The 22,415-nt window shown below is 51.9% G+C and overlaps 2 protein-coding genes across 6 annotated transcripts in view; one reads left to right on the forward strand and one right to left on the reverse strand.

Annotated features, from left to right (window-relative positions):
• Window positions 1–20,392, reverse strand: part of LOC140454024 (protein GOLM2-like) — an 80,907-nt gene extending 60,515 nt beyond the window's left edge. For 2 of the 4 annotated variants that reach the window (XM_072548965.1, XM_072548963.1), the window contains exon 1: window positions 1,961–2,094. The gene's annotated coding sequence lies outside the window, so the exon portion shown is untranslated. Of the gene's footprint in view, window positions 1–1,960; window positions 2,096–20,296 lie in introns of those variants that run through there. The other 2 variants (XM_072548964.1, XM_072548968.1) reach the window with 2 other exon arrangements.
• The window catches only part of LOC140454022 (tropomyosin alpha-4 chain-like), a 38,338-nt gene continuing 25,307 nt past the window's right edge, over window positions 9,385–22,415 (forward strand). The window contains exons 1-2 of one of the 2 annotated variants that reach the window (XM_072548961.1): window positions 9,385–9,679; window positions 14,265–14,390. In XM_072548961.1, the coding sequence (XP_072405062.1) occupies window positions 9,566–9,679; window positions 14,265–14,390 (240 nt within the window). In that variant the 5' untranslated portion in view covers window positions 9,385–9,565. Of the gene's footprint in view, window positions 9,680–14,264; window positions 14,391–20,394; window positions 20,633–22,415 lie in introns of those variants that run through there. The other variant, XM_072548962.1, reaches the window with a different exon arrangement.

Genomic DNA, 22,415 nt, shown 5'->3' on the forward strand with positions numbered 1-22,415 from the left:
CTGCCTCATTTTTGTACACTCTCTATCTATTACTCCCATTACTTGGGCCAATCGGCCTGAGGAGTAGCAGATGGAGTTTAATTTAGATAACTGTGAGGTACTACATTTTGGAAAGGCAAATCAGGGCAGGACTTAGACACTTACTTGTAAGGTCCTGGGGAGTGTTGCTGAACAAAGAGACTTGGGAGAGGTTCATAGTTTCTTGAAAGTGTTGTAGCAAGTAATAAGGGTAGCGAAGAAGGCGATTAATATGCTTTCCTTTATTGGTCAGTGCATTGAGTATAGGAGTTGGGAGGTCATGTTGCAGAATATCGGTGAGGCCACTTTTGGAATACGGCATTTAATTCTGGTCTCGTTGCTATAGAAAGGGTGTTGTGAGACTTGAAAGGGTTCAGAAAAGATTTACAAGGATGTTGCCAGGATTGGAGGGTTTGAGCTACAGGGAGAGGCTGAACAGGCCGGGGCTGTTTTCCCTGGAGCGTCAGAGGCTGAGGGGTGACCTTATAGAGGTTTGGATGAGGGGCATGGATAGGATAAATAGACAAGGTCTTTTTCCCCAGGGGAAGGAAGTCCAAAACTAGAAGGCATTGGCTTAAGGTGAGACCAGATGGGGACCAAAGAGTGGTGCGTATAAGGAATGAGCTGCCAGAGGTGAAGGCAGGGACAATTAGAATCCATAGAATCCAAGTAGGCCCTTCAGCCCAACAAATCCACACTGACCCTCCGAAAAGTAACCCACCCAGACTCATTCCCCTCCCCTATTATCCTATATCCATGACTAATGCACCTAACCTGCACATCCCTGAACACTACAGGCAATTTAGCATGGCCAATCCACCCCAACCTGCACATCCCTGGATACTACGGGACAATTTAGCATGGCCAATCCATCCTAACCTGCAGATTCCTGAACACTACGGGACAATTTAGCACGGCCAATCCACCCTAACCTGCAGATCCCTGAACACTACGGGACAATTTAGCATGGCCAATCCACCCTAACCTGTACATCCTGGACACTATGGGACAATTTAGCACGGCCAATCCACCCTAACCTGCAGATCCCTGAACACTACGGGACAATTTAGCATGGCCAATCCACCCTAACCTGTACATCCTGGACACTATGGGGCAATTTAGCATGGCCAATCCACCCCAACCTGCATATCCCTGAACACTACGGGCAATTTAGCATGGCCAATCCACCCTAACCTGCACATCCCTGAACACTACAGGCAATTTAGCATGGCCAATCCACCCCAACCTGCACATCCCTGAACACTACAGGCAATTTAGCATGGCCAATCCACCCCAACCTGCACATCCCTGAACACTACGGGCAATTTAGCATGGCCAATCCACCCTAACCTGCACATCTTTGGACTGTGGGAGGAAACCGGAGTACCTGGAGGAAACCCACGCAGATACGGGGAGAATGTGCCAACTCCACACAGACAGTCGCCCGAGGGGGGAATCGTACCCGGGTTCCCTGGTGCTGTGAGGCAGTGGTGCTAACCACTGGGCTGGCGCGCTGCCCACAAAAGTTAGTGACAGCAGTACAATGACAATATTTAAAACGCATCTGGATGGGGACATGAATGAGAAGGGTTTGGAAGGATATGGGCCGAGTGCTGGCGAATGGGACTGGATTAATTTAGGATGTCAGGTCGGTACGGACGCGTTGGGCCGAAGGGCCTCTTTCTGTGCTGTACGGCTCCCTGAGTTGACTGCTTGCCCCTCCCCTGCTCCCTTTCGGTCTCCAACACGGTTCTCCCGGCGTCTGCCTGTTCCCGAAACGTTAACTCTCCACAGAGCTGTCGGGCGATTTCTGTTTCCCTTTCTATCCCTGACCTCTCTTCTAGCCTCGCTTCGTCACTGTGCTGTCTCTCTCTCTCTCTCTCTCTCTCTCCCTCGCTCTCTCTATGAGAAAACAAGGCATCCCATGCCCGCTGCCACCCACCTGTTCCTAAGCCCGTTGGCCTGCCAGTCAGTGGGTTCCTATGTCATTCAATCACCGTCGCCAGTCTGTTGGGAGGGGGAGGAGGGCACAGCCACTGAGACAGCCTTTTATGGAACTGTGGGCCCCGTAAATAGCCTGTTCCTTTTGTCTGCTGTAATCTGTTGTTCTAATCCTCAGAAACGCGTGACCTTATCATTGGTGAACCTCCAGCTTGCCAGAAAACTGAAACTGGACAATGAGCGGCTGATTTATGATTCCTCTTTTTAGACAATTGTGTCAGCTCCTCATTGTTCCCCTCCTCTCGCCCTCCCCCCGCCACATTCCAGACCTTTCTTTTGAGATGCCTGGGCTGTATTGGGCGAGGAGCGTTCCTAGCTCAGGGACAGCCCGGGGTTCGATACAGAGTCAAGCTTCCACTACACTGTTCCCCTGCCCCCCAACCCAGCCACGGAGTTAGATGCACAGTAAAGCTCCCTCTACACTGTCCCCCCCCGCCCCGACCAGGACAAGGACAGCACGAAGTTAGATACAGAGTGAAGCTCCCTCTATACTGTCCCCCCCCCATCCCAAGGACAGGGACAGCACGGGGTTAGATACAGAGTAAAGCTCACTCTACACTGTCCCTCCCCATCCCAAGGACAGGGACAGCACGGGGTTAGATACAGAGTAAAGCTCACTCTACACTGTCCCTCCCATCCAAGGACAGGGACAGCACAGGGTTAGATACAGAGTAAAGCTTCCTCTACACTGTCCCCCCATCTCAAGGACAGGGACAGCACGGGATTAGATACAGAGTAAAGCTCACTCTACACTGTCCCTCCCATCCAAGGACAGGGACAGGCACGGGGTTAGATGCAGAGTAAAGCTCCCTCTACACTGTCCCCCATCATACCCTCCCAGGGACAGGGGCAGCACGGGGTTAGATACAGAGTAAAGCTTTCTCTACACTGTCCCTCCATCCCAGGACAGGGACAGCACGGGGTTAGATACAGAGTAAAGCTCCCTCTACACTGTCCCCCATCAAACACTCCCAGGACAGGGACAGCACAGGGTTAGATACAGAGTAAAGCTTTCTCTACACTGTCCCCCATCAAACACTCCCAGGACAGGGACAGCACAGGGTTAGATACAGAGTAAAGCTCCCTCTACACTGTCCCCCCATCCCAGGACAGGGACAGCAAGGGATTAGATCCAGAGTAAAGCTCCCTTTACACTGTCCCCCCATCACACACTCCCAGCTCAGGAACAGCAGGGTGTTCGATAGAGAAAAGCTCCTGCTACATGGTTCCCCCATCAATCACGCCCAGGACAGGGACAGCATGAGGTTAGATACAGAGTAAAGCTCCCTCTACACTGTCCCCCTATGCCATAACAAGAACACCACGGGGTTAGATACAGAGTAAAGCTCCCTCTACACTGTCCTCCTACCCCAGGACAGGGACCGAGTGGGGTTAGGTCCAGAGTAAAGCTTCCTCTGCACTGACCCCCCATCCCAGGACAGGGGCAGCACGGGGCGTAAAGTTACCTCTACATGGTCCCTGCATCATATACACCCTGGACAGCATCAGCATGGGATTAGACACAGCTCTCTCTACACTGTGCCCCCCATCAAACACTCCCAGGACAAGGACAACAAGGGATCAGGTACTGGGTCAAAATCCCGGAACTCCCTCCCCTCAACCTACAACACATGGGCTGCTGCGGTTCAAGAATGGAGATCAACCTCTGACAGGAGCAACTAGGGACGGGCAATAGGTGCAGGGCCCACATCCCCAGGAGTGAATTTTAAAAAGAAACTTCCTCTCTGATAATAATACCTTCTTTGACATAAGGAGACCAAAGCTGCCCACGTTGCGCTCCACTTGCTGTCTTAAGCAAGACTTTGTGGAGTCATGGAGTCAGAGATGTACAGCACGGAAACAGACCCTTTGGTCCATGCCGACCAGATATCCCAAACCAATCTAGTCCTGCCTGCCAGCACCCGGTCCATATCCCTCTAAACCTTTCCTGTTCATATACCCATCCAGATGCCTTTTAAATGTTACAATTGTACCAGCCTCCACCACTTCCTCTGGCAGCCCATTCCATACACACACTACCCTCTGCGTGAAAAAGTTGCCCCTTAGGTCTCTTTTATATCTTTCCCCTCTACCCTAAACCTATGCCCCTCTAGTTCTGGACTCCCTCACCCCAGGGAAGAGACTTTGTCTATTCGCCCTATCCATTTGCCTCATGATTTTATAAACTTCTATAAGGTCACTCCTCAGCCTCCGACGCAATAAGGAAAACAGCCCTGGCCTAGTCAGCCTCTCCCTGTAGCTCAAATCAAAAATGGCGGGAGAGACTCCCTGCCAAGATGGCTTCCAGGGTCAAAGGGCCAAGGTGCTTCTGAACATTTCTGAGGGCGAGGTATACTGCAGGCAGTTGACAGCAGAAAATAAAGATTATGGCCTTGGGGGAACGTCGACACAATCTATTTGTGTTTGCGGGCGTCAATGTGTTGTGACAGCTGTGGGCCAGTTTCCTGATTGACCTTTATTTTTGACTGCCTGAGATCACTTGACAGGAATAGAGCCACCTTAACACATTGTCAAAGCCTCCCAGTGCTAAACTGGGTTAAAGTATTCTCATCCACTGCTTCGAGAAGCACACTTTGTCTCAATGATTTGGATGTGAACTTCGGAAGAATAGTTAGTTGAGTTTGCAGATGGCCGTAATGACAATATTTGGTGCGCCAGTGGACACTGAAGAAGGTTATCTCAGAGTACAACGGGACCTTGATCAGATGGGCTGAGGAGTGGCAGATGGAGTTTAATTTAGATAAACATGCATTTTGGAATTTGCAAATCACTTCTACAGTTAACAATAAGGTCCTGGGGAGTGTTGCCGAACAAACAGGACAGGTTCCTAGTTCGATGAAAATGGAGTCGCAGGTAGACAGGATAGTGAAGATGGCATTTGGTACGCTTGCCTGTATTGGTCAGTGCATTGAGTATAGCAGTTGGGAGGTCATGTTGTGGCTGTAGAGGACATTGGTTAGGCCACTTTTGGAATACTGTGTTGCAGGGCAGCATGGTGGCTCAGCGTTTAGCACTGTTGCCTCACAGCACCAGCGACCCAGGTTTGATTCCAGCCTCGGGCGATGGTCTGTGTGGAGTTTGCACATTCTCTCCATGTCTGCGTGGGTTTCCTCCGGGTGCTCTGGTTTCCTCTCACAATCCACCAAAGACCTGCAGGTCAGGTGAATTGGTCATTCTAAATTGCCCGTAGTGATTAGATTAGATTAGATTACTTAGATTACTTACAGTGTGGAAACAGGCCCTCCGGCCCAACAAGTCCACACCGCCCCGCCGAAGCGTAACCCACCCATACCCCTACATCTACATCTACATCTACCCCTTACCTAACACTACGGGCAATTTAGCATGGCCAATTCACCTGACCTGCACATCTTTGGACTGTGGGAGGAAACCGGAGCACCCGGAGGAAACCCACGCAGACACGGGGAGAACGTGCAAACTCCACACAGTGGGTCGCCTGAGGCGGGAATTGAACCCGGGTCTCCGGCGCTGCGAGGCAGCAGTGCTAACCACTGTGCCACCGTGCCGCCCACCTAGTGTTAGGTGTATAAGTCAGAGGTCTGGGTGGGTTACTGTTCAGAGGGTCAGTGTGGACTTGTTGGGCCGAAGGGCCTGTTTCCACACTGTGGGGACTCTAATCTAATTCCGCTCTCCCTGTGAAGAAGAAAGATGTTGTTAAATGTGAAAGAGTTCAGAAAAGATTTGCAAGGGTTGGAGGGTTTAAGCTATAGGGAGAGGTTGAATAGGCTGGGGCTGTTTTCCCTGGAGCATCAGAGGCTGAGGGGTGACCTTATAGAAGTTTATAAAATCATAAAGGGCATGGATGGGATTAATAACTAAGGTCTTTTTTTCTCAGGGTAGGAGAGTCCAAAATTAAAAAGGCATAGGGTTAGGGTGAGAGGGGAAAGATTTAAAAAGGACCTGAGGGGGAATCTTTTCACTCAGAGGGTGGTGCGTGTGTGGAATGAGCTGCCAGAGGAAGTGGTGGAGGCTGGTACAATGACAACATTTAAAAAGCATCTGGATGGGGATGTGAATAGGAAGGGATTTAGAGGGATATGGGCCGAATGCTGGCAAATGGGACGACACGAATTTCGGACATTTGGTTGCTATTGGACAGAAAGCTCTGTTTTTCTGCTGTACACCTCTTGTTGAAAGCTAGAGGGACCCCGTTTTTGTTGTTGCCTCCACCTCCTCCAGACGTGGGGGCTTTGCTGGCAAGGTTGGCATTTGTTGACCCACTGTACAGCAAGGTGCCCACCAGGGCAAGGAGCTCCGATAGGACTCCCTCCCGGTGACAGTGACACTACAGCTCCAAGTGAGAGGGTGTGTGGTCAGCCGAGGCGAGGGGCGGCATCCCAGTGCGTGCCCACTGTCCACATGGTTGGCGCTGGCGAAGGACCCACTGGCTGTCCACCCAGGTGCCGGCTAAAGAAATAAAACGACCAGAAAACGGGCATCATGTCAGGAAGGGGATGGGGGAAGAGGTCCTCCAATCCCTTCGAGACAGTCCATGGGAGCGAAAGGTTTGAGTTATCAGGATAGGTCGGGACTTTTTCTTTTCACTGGATCATAGGAAGTTGAGAGGTGACCTGAGATTGATTTATAAGATCATGAGGGGTGTGGATAAGGTGAGTGGCAGATGCCTTTTCCCTCGACTGGGGGAATTTCAAGACGAGACGGCACATTTTTAAGGTGAGAGGAGAGAGATTTTAAAAAGACGTGAGGGGCAACATTTTTTACACAGAGGGGGGTTAGTGTGTGGAACGTTGGATGCACCTGAGCATGCAGGTCCAGTTACACCATTTAATAGACGTTTGGATAAGTTGGTGGGGGGGGGGGGGGGAGGCTGGAAAGGTTCAGAGGGATATGGGCCAGGAGCAGGCAAGTGGGAGGTGTTTAGTTCGGGATTATGACTCAATGAGAACATGGCCCCTTTTCCTTAACTCTATCCACCTGCTGTGGTTTCAGACCACTTCCCGATCAAATGTCTAATTGGATTCGATTTTGATATTTTGATGATTCTGCCATAACGACAGTTGGTTTGTGTGGAATAATGTTGCACAGATCCACACCCCCTTTCATGTGCAAGTGCTCCTAACTCTGAACCACTCGGTTGATTTTAATCTCTTGCTCCATTATGGTCCTCCCCGGGCTCAATTCTAACTCGACACTGTCCGCTCCCTCAGTGCTAACCCGCCCACAGCGCCCGCTCCCTCGGCACTGACCCTCCGACAGCACCCGCTCCCTCAGTGCTGTCACTCTAACAGCATCCACTCCCTCAGCCCTGAACCTCTGACAGTGTCCGCTCCCTCAGCACTGACCCTCCGACAGTGCCCGCTCCCTCAGCACTGACCCTCCGACAGTGCCCGCTCCCTCAGCACTGACACTTCGACAGTGCCCACTGCCTCAGCACTGACCATCCGACAACGCTCACTCCCTCAGCACTGACCCTCCGACAGTGCCCGCTGCATCAGCGCTGACCATCCGACAGCACCCGCTCCCTCAGTGCTATCACTCTAACAGCACCCACTCCCTCAGCCCTGAACCTCTGACAGTGCAGCATTGACCCTCTGACAGTGCCCGCTCCCTCAGCACTGACCCTCTGACAGTGCCTGCTCCCTCAGCACTGACCCTCCAACAGTGCCTGCTCCCTCAGCACTGACCCTCCGACAGTGCCCGCTCCCTCAGCACTGACCCTCTGACAGTGCCTGCTCCCTCAGCACTGACCCTCCGACAGTGTCCGCTCCCTCAGCACTGACCCTCCGACAGTGCCCACTCCCTCAGCACTGACCATCCGACAACGCTCACTCCCTCAGCACTGACCCTCCGACAGTGCCCGCTGCCTCAGCGCTGACCATCCGACAGTGCCCGCTGCCTCAGCGCTGACCATTCAACAGTGCCCGCTGCCTCAGCACTGACACTTCGACAGTGCCCACTGCCTCAGCGCTGACCATCCGACAGTGCCTGCTGCCTCAGCGCTGACCATCCGACAGTGCCCGCTGCCTCAGCGCTGACCATCTGACAGCGCCCACTCCCTCAGCGCTGACACTCCGACAGCGTCGGCTCCCTCAGCGCTGACCATCCTCCCACAGTGCCCTATTCCTCAGCGTGACTCTCCAAGAGCGGCCACTCCCTCAGCACTTACCCTCCCACAGCGCCTGCTCCCACACTCCTGCTCCCTCAGCATTGACCTTCCAACAGTGCCCACTCCTTTGCCGCTGACCCTCGAACAGCGCCTGCTCCCTCAGCACTGACACTTCCATAATGCAGTGGGCCCTCAGCAATGACCCTTTGACAATGCAGTGTTACCTCAATATGGCGCTATCTCAACTCTGACCTGTTGAAAGTGTGGTGCTCCCTCAGTACTGACCCTCCTACAGTGCCCTCTCCCTCAGCGCCAACCCTATGACATTGCCCACTTAAGTACTGACCCACTGCCAGTGCCGACTCCCTCAGTACTGACTCTCTGACAGTGCCCACTCCCTCAGCGCTGACCGTCCAGCAGTGGAGGGAGAATGGGGTCTCACTTCCACGGGGAGTGGGGGGAGAATGGGGGATTCGCTCCCACAGGGAGTGGGAGGTGGATTGGGGGACTCACTCCCACGGGGAGTGGGGAGAGAATGGGGGACTCACTCCCACAGGGAGTGGGGGGAGAATGTGGGACTCGCTCCCACGGGGAGTGGGAGGAGAATGGAGGTCTCGCTCCCACGGGGAGTGGTGGGAGGGGCAGAGGGAGAATGAGGATGTGGTCGAGGTTTGGATAAACTGAAAGGATTCTCGCTTGACATTGAAGTGAATTGAACTGAATTTATTGTCACGTGTACAGAGGCACTGTGAAAAACTTAGTGTTGTGAGCAATACAGGCAGATCACAGAGTTAAGTAGCATAGATAATTAAAAAGTAGGTAAACAGCAGCAAAAACAAAAACACAGGTACAGGCGAATGTTAAACGTTTGTGAGTCCATTCAGTATTCTAACAACAGTAGGGTAGAGACTGTTACAAAACTGGCTGGTGCGTGTGTTCAGGCTTTTGTACCTTCTCCCCAATGGTAGACAGAAAGAAAAAGAAGATGGTTCCAGTTGGGAAGGTTCGCGTGGTTGCTGACAGGAGTCAGGTGGGCCCAATGGCCTCCAACCATGCTGTCAAAGAAATATTTCTCCAAGTCGAGCACCAGATGGAGTGAAAAAAAAAGAAAGAACAGCAGCTGGCCTCTCTTTTAATAGAAAGCAGTTGTCCACTAAAGTCAAACACAGAGGACGGTGTGGTCACGTGACCACCAGCCAGCCAATCAATGTCTCAGTTTTGACAGTGTCCCACTAATTGCTTAAAAATACTCTCGAGGTTGGGTTTCCGAGTCAAGCAGAGACTACATCAGTGCGTGGGAGAGAGCAGGGGACTCACTTCACAAGCGGGTACCTCGTTCTGCTCACCCTCGGTTCCCACCGCCCTCGTCTGCCTCTGTCTCTCTCTCTCTCTCTCTCTCTTCGCCGCTGTCAGCGAGGCCCGCCTTAGAAATCCAAAATGGAGGCCATCAAGAAGAAGATGCAGATGCTGAAGCTGGACAAGGAGAACGCCCTGGACAGAGCAGAGCAGGCCGAGGCCGACAAAAAAGCAGCAGAGGAGAGGAGCAAGCAGGTGAGGAACGGGGAGGCGTAGGTCTCACACTGGACACTGCCCCGTTGCTTCTTGTTCATTGCTGAGGGGAGGGTAAGCTCACTGTTAGGAATCCAAATGCAGTGGGACACACACCCAGCGCTGATTTAGGCCATCAGCTCGGTTACACTTTTCTGATGTTAGAATGGGCAAGACCAATTCGGTCCCACTCCTCACTCGGTCACTCTTCTGGGTACACAGTCCCTTAGCGCTGACCCTCTGACAATGCCTGCACCCTCAGTGCTGACCCTCCGACAGCACCCGCTCCCTCAGCACCGACCATCAGACAATGCCCGCTCCCTCAGCACTGACCCTCCGACAGCACCCGCTCCCTCAGTACTGACCCTCCAAAAGCACCCGCTCCCTCAGTACTGACCCTCCGACAGTGCCCGCTCCCTTGGTGCTGACCCTCCGACAGTGCCCACTCCCTCAGCACTGACCCTCCAACAGCACCCGCTCCCTCAGCTCTGACCCTCCAACAGCACCCGCTCCCTCAGTACTTACCCTCCAAAAGCACCCACTCCCTCAGTACTGACCCTCCAACGGTGCCTGCTGCCTCAGCACTGACCCTCTGACAGTACCTGATCCGTAAGCATTGACCCTCCGTCTGTGCCTGCTCCCTCAGCACTGACCCTCCAACAGCACACCATCCCTAAGCACGAAATGTCCAACAGCACCAACTCCCCCAGCACTGACCCTCCAACAGCACACCATCCCTAAGCACGAAATGTCCAACAGCACCAACTCCCCCAGCACTGACCCTCCAACAGCACACCATCCCTAAGCACTGAGCCTGTGAAAGTGCAGTACTCCCTTTTTCACCGACTCTCCAACAGTGTCAGCCTCCTCAGCAAACGAGGGATTGTAAATTATTTGTAAAAAGGCAACAGTGGGGGATACTGAGCATGATGATTTAATGCTCTGATATACGCCACACCTCAGTGTAAAACTGATATATTCCACACCCCTCACTGTAACACTCTGATATACCCCATACCCCCCACTGTAACACACTCTGATATACCCCACACCCCTCACTGTAACACACTGATATACCCCAGACCCCTCACTGTAACACACTGATATACTCCACACCCCTCACTGTAACACACTGATATACCCCACACCCCTCACTGTAACACACTGATATACCCCACACCCCCCACTGCAACACACTCTGATACACCCCATACCCCCCACTGCAACACACTCTGATATACCCCACACCCTTCACTGTAACACACTGATACACCCCACACCCCCCATTGTAACACACTCTGATATACCCCACAGCCCTCACTGTAACACTCTGATATACCCCACACCCCTCACTGTAACACTCTAATATATCCCTCACCCCTCACTGTAACACACTGATACACCCCACACCCCCCATTGTAACACACTGATATACTCCACACCCCTCACTGTAACACTCTGATATACCCCACACCCCTCACTGTAACACTCTAATATATCCCTCACCCCTCACTGTAACACACTGATACACCCCACACCCCCCATTGTAACACACTCTGATATACCCCACAGCCCTCACTGTAACACACTGACATACCCCACACCCCTCACTGTAACACTCTAATATATCCCACACCCCTCACTATGACACACACATATACCCCACACCCCTCACTGTAACACACTGATATATCCCACACCCCTCACTGTAACACTCTGATATACTCCACACCCCTCACTGTAACACTCAGATATACACCACACCCCTCCCTGTAACACTCTGATACACCCTCACCCTCACTGTAACACTCTGATATACCCCGCACCCCTCACTGTAACACAGATATACCCCACACCCCTCACTGTAACACTCTGATATATGCCACACCCCTCACTGTAACACACTGATATACCCCACACCCCTCACTGTAACGCACTGATATACCCCACACCCCTCACTGTAACATTGATACACCCACACCCCTCACTGTAACACACTGATATACCCCACACCACTCACTGCAACACTGATATACCCCACACCCCTCACTGTAACACTGATATACCCCACACCCCTCACTGTAACACTCCGATATAACCCACACCCCTCACCGTAACACACTGATATACCCCACACCCCTCACTGTAACACACTGATATACCCCACACCCCTCACTGTAACACTCCGATATAACCCACACCCCTCACTGTAAAACACTGATATACCCCACACCCCTCACCGTAACACACTGATATACCCCACACCCCTCACTGTAACACACTGATATACCCCACACCCCTCACTGTAACACTCCGATATAACCCACACCCCTCACTGTAACACACTGATATACCCCACACCCCTCACTGTAACACACTGATATACCCCACACTCCTCGCTGTAACTCTCCGATATAACCCACACCCCTCACTGTAACACACTGATATAACCCACACCCCTCACTGTAACACACTGATATACCCCACACTCCTCGCTGTAACACCTCTGATATACCCCACACCCCTCACTGTAATGTACTGGTATACCCCACACCCCTCACTGTAATACTGATACACCCACACCCCTCACTGTAACACACTGATATACCCCACACCCCTCACTGTAACGCACTGATATACCCCACACCCCTCACTGTAACGCACTGATATACCCCACACCACTCACTGTAACATTGATACACTCACACCCTCACTGTAACACTGATATACCCCATACCCCTCACTGTAACACTGATATACACCACACATCCCTCACTGTAACACTGATATACACCACACATCCCTCACTGTAACATTCTGATATACCTCACACCCCTCACTGTAATATTCTGATATACCACACACCCCTCGCTGTAACACACTGATATACCCCACACCTCTCACTGTAACACTCTGATAAACCCCACACCCCTCACTGTAACACTCTGATAAACCCCACACCCCTCACTGTAACACTCTGATAAACCCCACACCCCTCACTGTAACACACTGATACACCCCACACACCTCACTGTAACACACTGATATACCCCACACCCCTCACTGTAACACTCTGATATAACCCACACCCCTCACTGTAACACACTGACATACCAACACCACTTACATGAACACTCTGATATACCTCATATCCCTCACTGTAACATTCTGATCTACCCCATACCCCTCACTGTAACACTCCAATATACCCCACACCGCTCACTGTAACACTGATATACCCCATACCCTTCATTGTAACACACTGATATACCCCACACCCCTCACTGTAACACTCTGATATACCCCACACCCCTCACTGTAACACTCTGATATACCCCATATACCTCACTGTAACACACTGATATACCCCAGACTCCTCATTGAAACATTGATATACGCTACACCCCTCACTATAACACTCTGATATATGCCACACCCCTCAGTGTAACACTCTGATAACCCCACACCCCTCACTGTAACACTGATATACCCCACACCCCTCACTGTACCACTGATATACCCCACACCCCTCACTGTAACATTGATACACCCCACACCCCTCACTGTAACACTGATATACCCCACACCCCTCACTGTACCACTGATATACCCCACACCCCTCACTGTCATACACTGATATACCCCACACCCCTCACTGTACCACTGATATACCCCACACCCCTCACTGTACCACTGATATACCCCACACCCCTCACTGTCATACACTGATATATCCCACACCCCTCACTGTAACATTGATACACCCCACACCCCTCACTGTAACACACTGATATACTCCACACCCCTCACTGTAACACACCGATATACCCCACACCCCTCACTGTAACACACTGATACACTCCACACACCTCACTGTAACACACTGATATACCCCACACCCTTCACTGTCATACACTGATATATCCCACACGCCTCACTGTAACATTGATACACCCCACACCCCTCACTGTAACACACTGATATACTCCACACCCCTCACTGTAACACACCGATATACCCCACACCCCTCACTGTAACACACTGATACACCCCACACACCTCACTGTAACACACTGATATACCCCACACCCCTCACTGCAACACACTGATACACCCCACACACCTCACTGTAACACACTGACATATCCCACACCCCTCACTGTAACACTCTGATATACACCACAGCCCTCTCTCTAACAATGATATACCCCACACCCCTCACTCTAACATCGATATACCCCACACCCCTCACTCTAACATCGATATGCCCCACACCCCTTAGTCTAACACTGATATACCCTACACCCCTCACTCTAACACTGATATACCCCATACCCCTCACTCTAACACTCTGATATACCCCACACCAGGCAGTCTAACACTAATATACCTGAAACCCTTCACTCTAACATTGATATGTCCCACACCCCTTAGTCTAACACTGATATACCCCATACCCCTCACTCTAATATCCCTCTATATCTAACATCGATATATCCTGCATCTTTACAATCTGTGCCAAGTTCTGCTGTTCCTGACCCGGTTCTCAGGATGTCTGTTTCTTTTCCCTGTTGCCCTGCTGTGACAGCTGGAGGATGAATTGGCCGCCATGCAGAAGAGGCTGAAGGGGACAGAGGATGAACTGGATAAGTACTCAGAGGCTCTCAAAGACGCGCAGGAGAAGCTGGAACTGGCTGAGAAGAAAGCGGCTGACGTGAGTGAGATATTAGACGCAGCCACGATGATACTGAACGGCTGGTTCAGCTCCTCAAGTAGCTCCCTCACTTATTATTTTGTACTTGTTCACGAGACGCAGACAGCACTGGCTAGGCAGGCATTCATCACAGAATGCCGACAGTGCAGGAAGAGGCCGTTTGGGCCTTCGGGTCTGCACTGACCCTCCTCAAAGCATCCCACCCAGACCCATTACAAAAAGAAACGATGTACATCTTCCAGTATGATGCATTCTGGGATACTCTGACGTCAAGGAGGAGACAATGCTGTCCTTTCCTGTCTTCTCCAATGACTGAAACCGCAGTGACTGGTCAGATAAGTTTCAAAAGACAGGGGATGGGATTACTGTCTCCTTGTCGGCAGTCATAATGACTTAGGTGCCATTCTAACCCCTCAAGTCTAGCTCCCCCACTTCAAATCCATCAACATCTATCTTAATGATATCGAATGAGCCAGCAGCCCAAAGGAACCTGGGTTTCCAAGCTGCACTTTTCAGTTATCGAGTTGCACAGATTTACAAAGATGTGGGAGGATTTGAACTATTGGGAGAGACTGAATAGGCCGGGGCTGTTTTCCCTGGAGTGTCGGTGGATGACCTTATCAAAGTTTATAAAATCGTGAGGGGCACAGATCGGGTAAACAGACAAGGTCTTTTTTTTTTTAACCCAGAGTAGTGGAGTCCAAAACTAGAGGGCATAGGTTTAAGGTGAGAGGGGAAAGATACGAAAGGGATCCGAGAGGCAACTTTATCACACAGAGGGTGGTGCGTGTGTGGAATGATCTGCCAGAGGAAGTGGTGGTCTAGATTAGAGTGGTGCTGGAAAAGCACAGCAAGCCAGGCAGCATCCGAGGAGCAGGAAAATCGACGTTTCGGGCAAAAGCCCTTCATCAGCTGTATTCCCGATGAAGGGCTTTTGCCCGAAACATTGATTTTCCTGCTCCTCGGATGCTGCCTAACCTGCTGTGCTTTTCCAGCACCACTCTAATCTAGACTCTGGTTTCCAGCAACTGCAGTCCTGGTTTTAGCCTAGAGGAAGTGGTGGAGGCTGGTACAATGACAGCATTTAAAAGGCACCTGGATGGGTATATGAATAGGAAAGGTTTGGAGGGATATGGGCCTAATGCTGGCAAATGGGACTAGATTAACTTAGTCCGGTTGGTACAGGTGAGCTGGACTGAAGGATCTGTGACCTTTTTGTTTTACTCAACCAGCATTGAAAGCCCAACCCTATTTGCCCTTGAGGAGGCGGTGGTGAGCCGCCTTCTTGCAGTCCACTTGCTGTGGGTTGACCCACAATGCCGGTGGGGAGGGAATTCCAGGATTTTGACCCAACGACTGTGAAGGAACGGCGTGATATTTCCAAGTCAGAGTGGTGAGTGGGGGGAAAGTTGCAGCAAGTAGCTATTGCCCTTGTCCTTCCAGGCAGAAGTGGTCGTGGATTTGGAAGGTGCTAAGGATCTGTGATGAATTTCTGCGTTGTCCATCTCTATATGGGAACTAGATTCATTTAGGACATCTAGTCAGCATTGATGAGTTGGACTGAAGGGTCGGTTTCTGCACTTTATAATTCTAGTCATGGAGTACATTCAAGGCAGAACTCAATGGACGTTAGAGATACCAAGGGATAGGTGGATGGATTAGAATTAGAATTAGCTTTATTATCACATGTACTCAAGTTAGAACAGTAAAAAGCTAGTAAATAGCCACTTACAGCACCATCTTAAGAACAAAGATGGTACATACATGTACACAGCTCCTTTCAGGATTAAAAATCACACAACACCAGGTTCTAGTCCAACAGGTTTAATTGGAAGCACACCAGTTTTCGGAGCGTTGCTCCTTCATCAGGATGGCATGGAGAATCTCGCTGAGGAGTTGGCCAACCAAGACCCAGAAGGTGGAAACAGGCTGTTGGAGCCATATGGCCTACTCCTTCTTGAAGGTTCCCAAATGAACCAGAGGCCATTCAGCCCCTTGATCCTATTCCACCATCCAGTACGATTTCCAGTTCACCGAGATTCCACACTGCTTCTCCCACGTATGGCTCCGCATTTCTAAGGCAGGGCAAGTATCTAGCAATGTCCCCAGCGGGCAGACTCACTGGTGCATCAGGACACATCCCACCAAGGACATGGAAGATGTCACTGCCACCAATATAGCAAATGTGTCATTGCCATTAAGGTCAGAACTTTTCCATGCACTGCTCTGAGCAGCTGGTGACAGAATTACTAGGGAACAGGAGTACGAGATTCCTGAGAGGTTTGTCTTTTGATGTCAAAATACATTCTGGCCTCTGTCACTCAGGAATGCTCCCAACACAGCCTCAAACCTTCCCCATCAAGCAGTAAAGTAATTCCACAACAGCCAGCCTGATTTAGCAATGAATATTCCGAATTCCTACAATATTCCCAAGTGTTTTGACAGTGAGCCCTGGAAAAAGCTCAAAGGTGTGTGTGTGTGTGTGAGACAGAGAGAGAGAGAGAGAGAGAGACAGAGAGACAGAGAGAGAGAGAGACAGAGAGATAGAGTGTGTGGCTTAGTGTTAAACAGCACGGAAACAGACCTTTCAGTCCAACCGATCCAACCAGATATCGTTAATCTAGTCCCATTTGCCAGCATTTGGCCCATATCCCTCTAAACCCTTCCTCTTCATCTCCCCATCCAGATGCCTTTTCATCGTACCCACCTCCACTCCCCTCCTCTTGCAGCTCATTTTACCCACCTCTGTGTGAAAAGTGAAAAGAGTATTTCACAAGAATTTCTATCTAACAGAGTTAATAGCCAAATTCTTTTTCCCCAGGGTATGGGAATCCAGATTAATAGCCAAGGGGAATAATAATAATAGGGGAATCCAGAACCAGAGGGCATAGGTTTCAGGTGAGAGGGGAAAGATTTAAAAGGGACCTAAGGGGCAACATTTTCATGCAGTGGGTATTACGTGTATATAGTGAGCTGCCAGAGGACGTGGTGGAGGCTGGTACAATGACAGCATTTAAAAAGCAGCTGGATGGGTAATGAATAGGAAGGGTTTAGAGGGATATTGGGCTGAATGCTGGCAAATGGGACTAGATTAATTTAAGATATGAGGTCGGCATGGACGAGTTGGACCGAAGGGTCTGTTTCCGTGCTGTACATTTCTACGACTCTCATTTCGTATTGTTTAATCAAGTTGCCTCTCACTCTTGTAAACTCCAGCAGATACAAGCCTAGCCTGTCCAACCTTTCCAGTGGGTTACCACTGGAGTGTCGATGTGGAACTTGAAGGACCTGTTTCCATATTGTGGGCGGCACAATGGCACAGTGGTTAGCACTGCTGCCTCACAGCACCAGAGACCTGGGTTCAATTCCCGCCTCAGGTGACTGACCTGTGTGGAGTTTGCACGTTCTCCCCGTGTCTGCGTGGGTTTCCTCTGGGTGCTCCGGTTTCCTCCCACAGTCCAAAGATGTGCAGGGTTAGGTGAATTGGCCATGCTAAATTGCCTGTAGTGTTAGGTAAGGGGTAAATGTAGGGGTATGGATGGGTTACGCTTCGGTGGGTCGGTATGGACTTGTTGGGCCAAAGGGCCTGTTTCCACACTGTAATGTAATGTAATCTAATCTAATCTTTCCTCATAAGGCATCCACGCAGTTTAGTAAATTTTCTCTGAACTGCTTCCAGTGCACTGACATATAAACCTTGCATTCACTCTGTGGGAGTGGTTATAGTGGATATAGGGGAGATGGTGGCATAGTGGTATTATCACTGGTCTAGGAATCCAGAGACTAGCATAATGTTCTGGAGAATGGGCTCAGATCCCACCAGGGGAACTACATTTCCAGATTTATTGGGGTGGCTCAGTGCTGCCTCACAGCGCCAGGGACCCAGGTTCGATTCCAGCCTCGACTGTCTGTGTGGAGTTTGCATGTTCTCCCCACGTCTGCATGGGTTTGCTCCGGTTTTCTCCCACAATCCATGTCAGGCGAATTGGCCATGCTACATTGCCACATCAGGGGTAACTGTTGGGTAGGGGAACAGGTCTGCGTGGGTTACCACTGGAGTGTCGGTGTGGAACTTGAAGGACCTGTTTCCATACTGTCAGGAATCCAAACTAATCATTGGCTGTTTACCGTCAAACCTCCTAATGTTGTTTCCCAATTTACCACAATCAAATTGGCTGTCATATCTTCTTCATCTCCTTTGTGTAGGTTTATGACACGAGTCTCAAATTGAACAGCAATTGCAAATACAATGCACAAATTTCCATCATATTATGTATGGTCACTCACCACGAGAGGCTCCTTCACAAAGAGATTATTAATTAGCCCTTTCTTGTACAGACAATGCTAGACCCTTTTTAAGTTGGATCAACATGCTGTTCTAGAAATTCATTGCAAAACACTCCAGGAAGTCTACAGCATTAACGCTAATTAGTTTTACCAAATCTACGTGCAGATTGAATTCCTCCATGTTTACTGTGTATCCCTTGTCACACCCACCACATTCTTGATTTGTACGGTATCTTATTTTACCATGACTGATTTATATTCAAATAAACAACCATAAGATGTTGGAGCAGAATTAGGCCCTTCGGTCCATCAGGTCTGCTGCACCTTCGATCATGTTTCTCAACCCCACTCTCCTGCCTTCTCCCTGTAATCCTCAATCCCTTTAATGATCAAGGAGCGATCTCTCTCTGTCTTAAATCCACAGAACGACATGGCTTCCACAGTCTTTTTGGAACAGGATCCTCTTTCTGTTTGGACATTTGTTAGAAGGGATCGGCTCTGATTGGACACTGTATGGAGGAAGATCCACTCTCTCTAGTCACCAATTGGAGCGGAAAATCCTCTCTGATTGAAAGTCATTTCAGAGGGAAATTCTCTATTAATGGACACTATGTGGCAGGGGCCCTCTCTCTCTGATTGGTCTCCATTTGGAGGGGATTCACTCTGTGATTGAACACTACCTGGAGGGGATCCTGTCTCTGATTGGACAGCAAATAGAAGGGATCCCCCTAATTGGATCTCATTTGGATGTGTTTCTCTTGTTTGGACACCACTGGAGAAGAATTTTCTCCATGATTGGATTTGGAGGGAGATCCTCTCTCTGATTGGATACTATCTAGAAAGAGACCCTCTATCTGATTGGACACCATCAGGAAGTGGGGAATCCTCACTCTGATTGGATACCAACTGGAAAGGGGATCCTCTTTTTTGATTAGATACCCCATTTGGATGGGGACCTTCTCTCTCGGATTGGACACTATCTGGGAGGGGGATCCATTTTTTGATTGGAAACCATTTGGAGGGGGACCTTCTCTTTGATTGGAAATGGGGACCCTTTCTCTGATTGGATGCCATCTGGAAGTAGGGGATCCTCTCTCTGACTGGGCACCATTTGGAGGGGGACCCTATTTCTAATTGGACACCATATGGAAGGGGCAGACCCTCTCTCTGTTTGGATACCATCAGGAAGGTGGATCCTTTGTCTGATTGGACCCCATTTGGAGGGGGAACCCTCTCTCTGATTGGACACCATGTGGAAGAGGGAGACCCTCTCTCTGATTGGACACCAGGGGATCCTCTATCTGATTGGACACTATTTGTGAGGGGAACCCTCTCTCTGATTGGACACCATGTGGAAGAGGGAGACCCTCTCTCTGATTGGACACCAGGGGATCCTCTATCTGATTGGACACTATTTGTGAGGGGAAACCCTCTCTCTGATTGGACAACATGTGGAAGAGGGAGACCGTCTTTCTGATTGGACACCATCATGAATGGGGGGGATGGTGCCATCTTTCTGATTGGACACCATCATGAATGGGGAGGGGTGGCGCCATCTCTGATTGGACACCATCTGGTAGAGTGGCCCGCCCTCACGCCGCGCGCTCGTTCGCACGTACCTTTGCGCGTTCGCGCCTGCCGCGTGTCAACGTCACTTCCTGGAGACGCCCAAACCTCCGCCCAACCCCCTTCCCTGTTGCCGGGAGTCGCTGTCGACCGGAAGCAGCAGCTAAACGGCCAGGCAGACGCCGCCGCCGATCGTTTGTCACTATCTTATAAAATAATAATAATAATAATAATAATAAATAATTATCGCCGATTTCCCGATGGCTGGCACGTGCCTTGACGCGGTGAAGCGGAAGATCAAAGTGTTGCAGCAGCAGGCGGACGAGGCCGAGGAGCGGGGCGAGCGCCTGCAGCGGGAGCTCGACATGGAGCACAAGGCCCGGGAGAACGTGAGTGTGTTACTGGCGGGGAGGACGCCGAGAGAGTGAGAAGGGGGGCCCCGTGTGTCTCCCCCCCCCCCCGCGCGCCCCTTCCTCCCGAAGACGGCGGCGGTAGAACCGCCTGCGGGTGTGCGCATGTGCAGCAGCCGGCCGTGCCGTGTCTGCGCCTGCGTGTTCTCCACCCCCGCCCCCCCCCCCTTTGGGGGTCGAGGTCAAGGAGAGGCAATACCACACTTCCCTTTTCTGGGGTGGGCTATACAATGTAAGCTTTCCCAATTCTGGAGGGTATGCAATGCAATGTTCCTCTCTCTGGGATGGGGGTGCACGCAGTGCCTCACTCCCCGTCTCTGGGATGGGGGTGCACGCAGTGCCACGCTCCCCGTCTCTGGGATGGGGGTGCACGCAGTGCCTCACTCCCCGTCTCTGGGATGGGGGTGCACGCAGTGCCATGCTCCCCGTCTCTGGGATGGGGGTGCACGCAGTGCCACGCTCCCCTTCTCTGGGATGGGGGTGCGTATAGTGCCACGCTCCCCCGTCTCTGGGATGGGAGTGCGTACAGTGCCACGCTCCCCCGTCTCTGGGATGGGGGTGCGTACAGTGCCTCACTCCCCGTCTCTGGGATGGGGGTGCACGCAGTGCCACGCTCCCCGTCTCTGGGATGGGGGTGCACGCAGTGCCTCACTCCCCGTCTCTGGGATGGGGGTGCACGCAGTGCCTCACTCCCCGTCTCTGGGATGGGGGTGCACGCAGTGCCACGCTCCCCGTCTCTGGGATGGGGGTGCACGCAGTGCCACGCTCCCCGTCTCTGGGATGGGGGTGCGTACAGTGCCTCACTCCCCGTCTCTGGGATGGGGGTGCACGCAGTGCCTCACTCCCCGTCTCTGGGATGGGGGTGCACGCAGTGCCACGCTCCCCGTCTCTGGGATGGGGGTGCACGCAGTGCCACGCTCCCCGTCTCTGGGATGGGGGTGCACGCAGTGCCTCACTCCCCGTCTCTGGGATGGGGGTGCACGCAGTGCCACGCTCCCCGTCTCTGGGATGGGGGTGCACGCAGTGCCACGCTCCCCTTCTCTGGGATGGGGGTGCGTATAGTGCCACGCTCCCCCGTCTCTGGGATGGGAGTGCGTACAGTGCCACGCTCCCCCGTCTCTGGGATGGGGGTGCGTACAGTGCCTCACTCCCCGTCTCTGGGATGGGGGTGCACGCAGTGCCACGCTCCCCGTCTCTGGGATGGGGGTGCACGCAGTGCCACGCTCCCCGTCTCTGGGATGGGGGTGCACGCAGTGCCATGCTCCCCGTCTCTGGGATGGGGGTGCACGCAGTGCCACGCTCCCCGTCTCTGGGATGGGGGTGCGTACAGTGCCACGCTCCCCGTCTCTGGGATGGGAGTGCGTACAGTGCCACGCTCCCCGTCTCTGGGATGGGGGTGCGTACAGTGCCACGCTCCCCGTCTCTGGGATGGGGGTGCGTACAGTGCCACGCTCCCCGTCTCTGGGATGGGGGTGCGTACAGTGCCACGCTCCCCGTCTCTGGGATGGGGGTGCGTACAGTGCCACGCTCCCCCGTCTCTGGGATGGGGTTGCGTACAGTGCCACGCTCCGCCGTCTCTGGGATGGGGGTGCGTACAGTGCCACGCTCCGCCGTCTCTGGGATGGGGGTGCGTACAGTGCCACGCTCCGCCGTCTCTGGGATGGGGGTGCGTACAGTGCCACGCTCCCCCGTCTCTGGGATGGGGGTGCGTACAGTGCCACGCTCCCCCGTCTCTGGGATGGGGGTGCGTACAGTGCCACGC

This window comes from Chiloscyllium punctatum, chromosome 28 (genome assembly GCF_047496795.1).
Source record: "Chiloscyllium punctatum isolate Juve2018m chromosome 28, sChiPun1.3, whole genome shotgun sequence".
Lineage (NCBI taxonomy): Eukaryota > Metazoa > Chordata > Chondrichthyes > Orectolobiformes > Hemiscylliidae > Chiloscyllium > Chiloscyllium punctatum.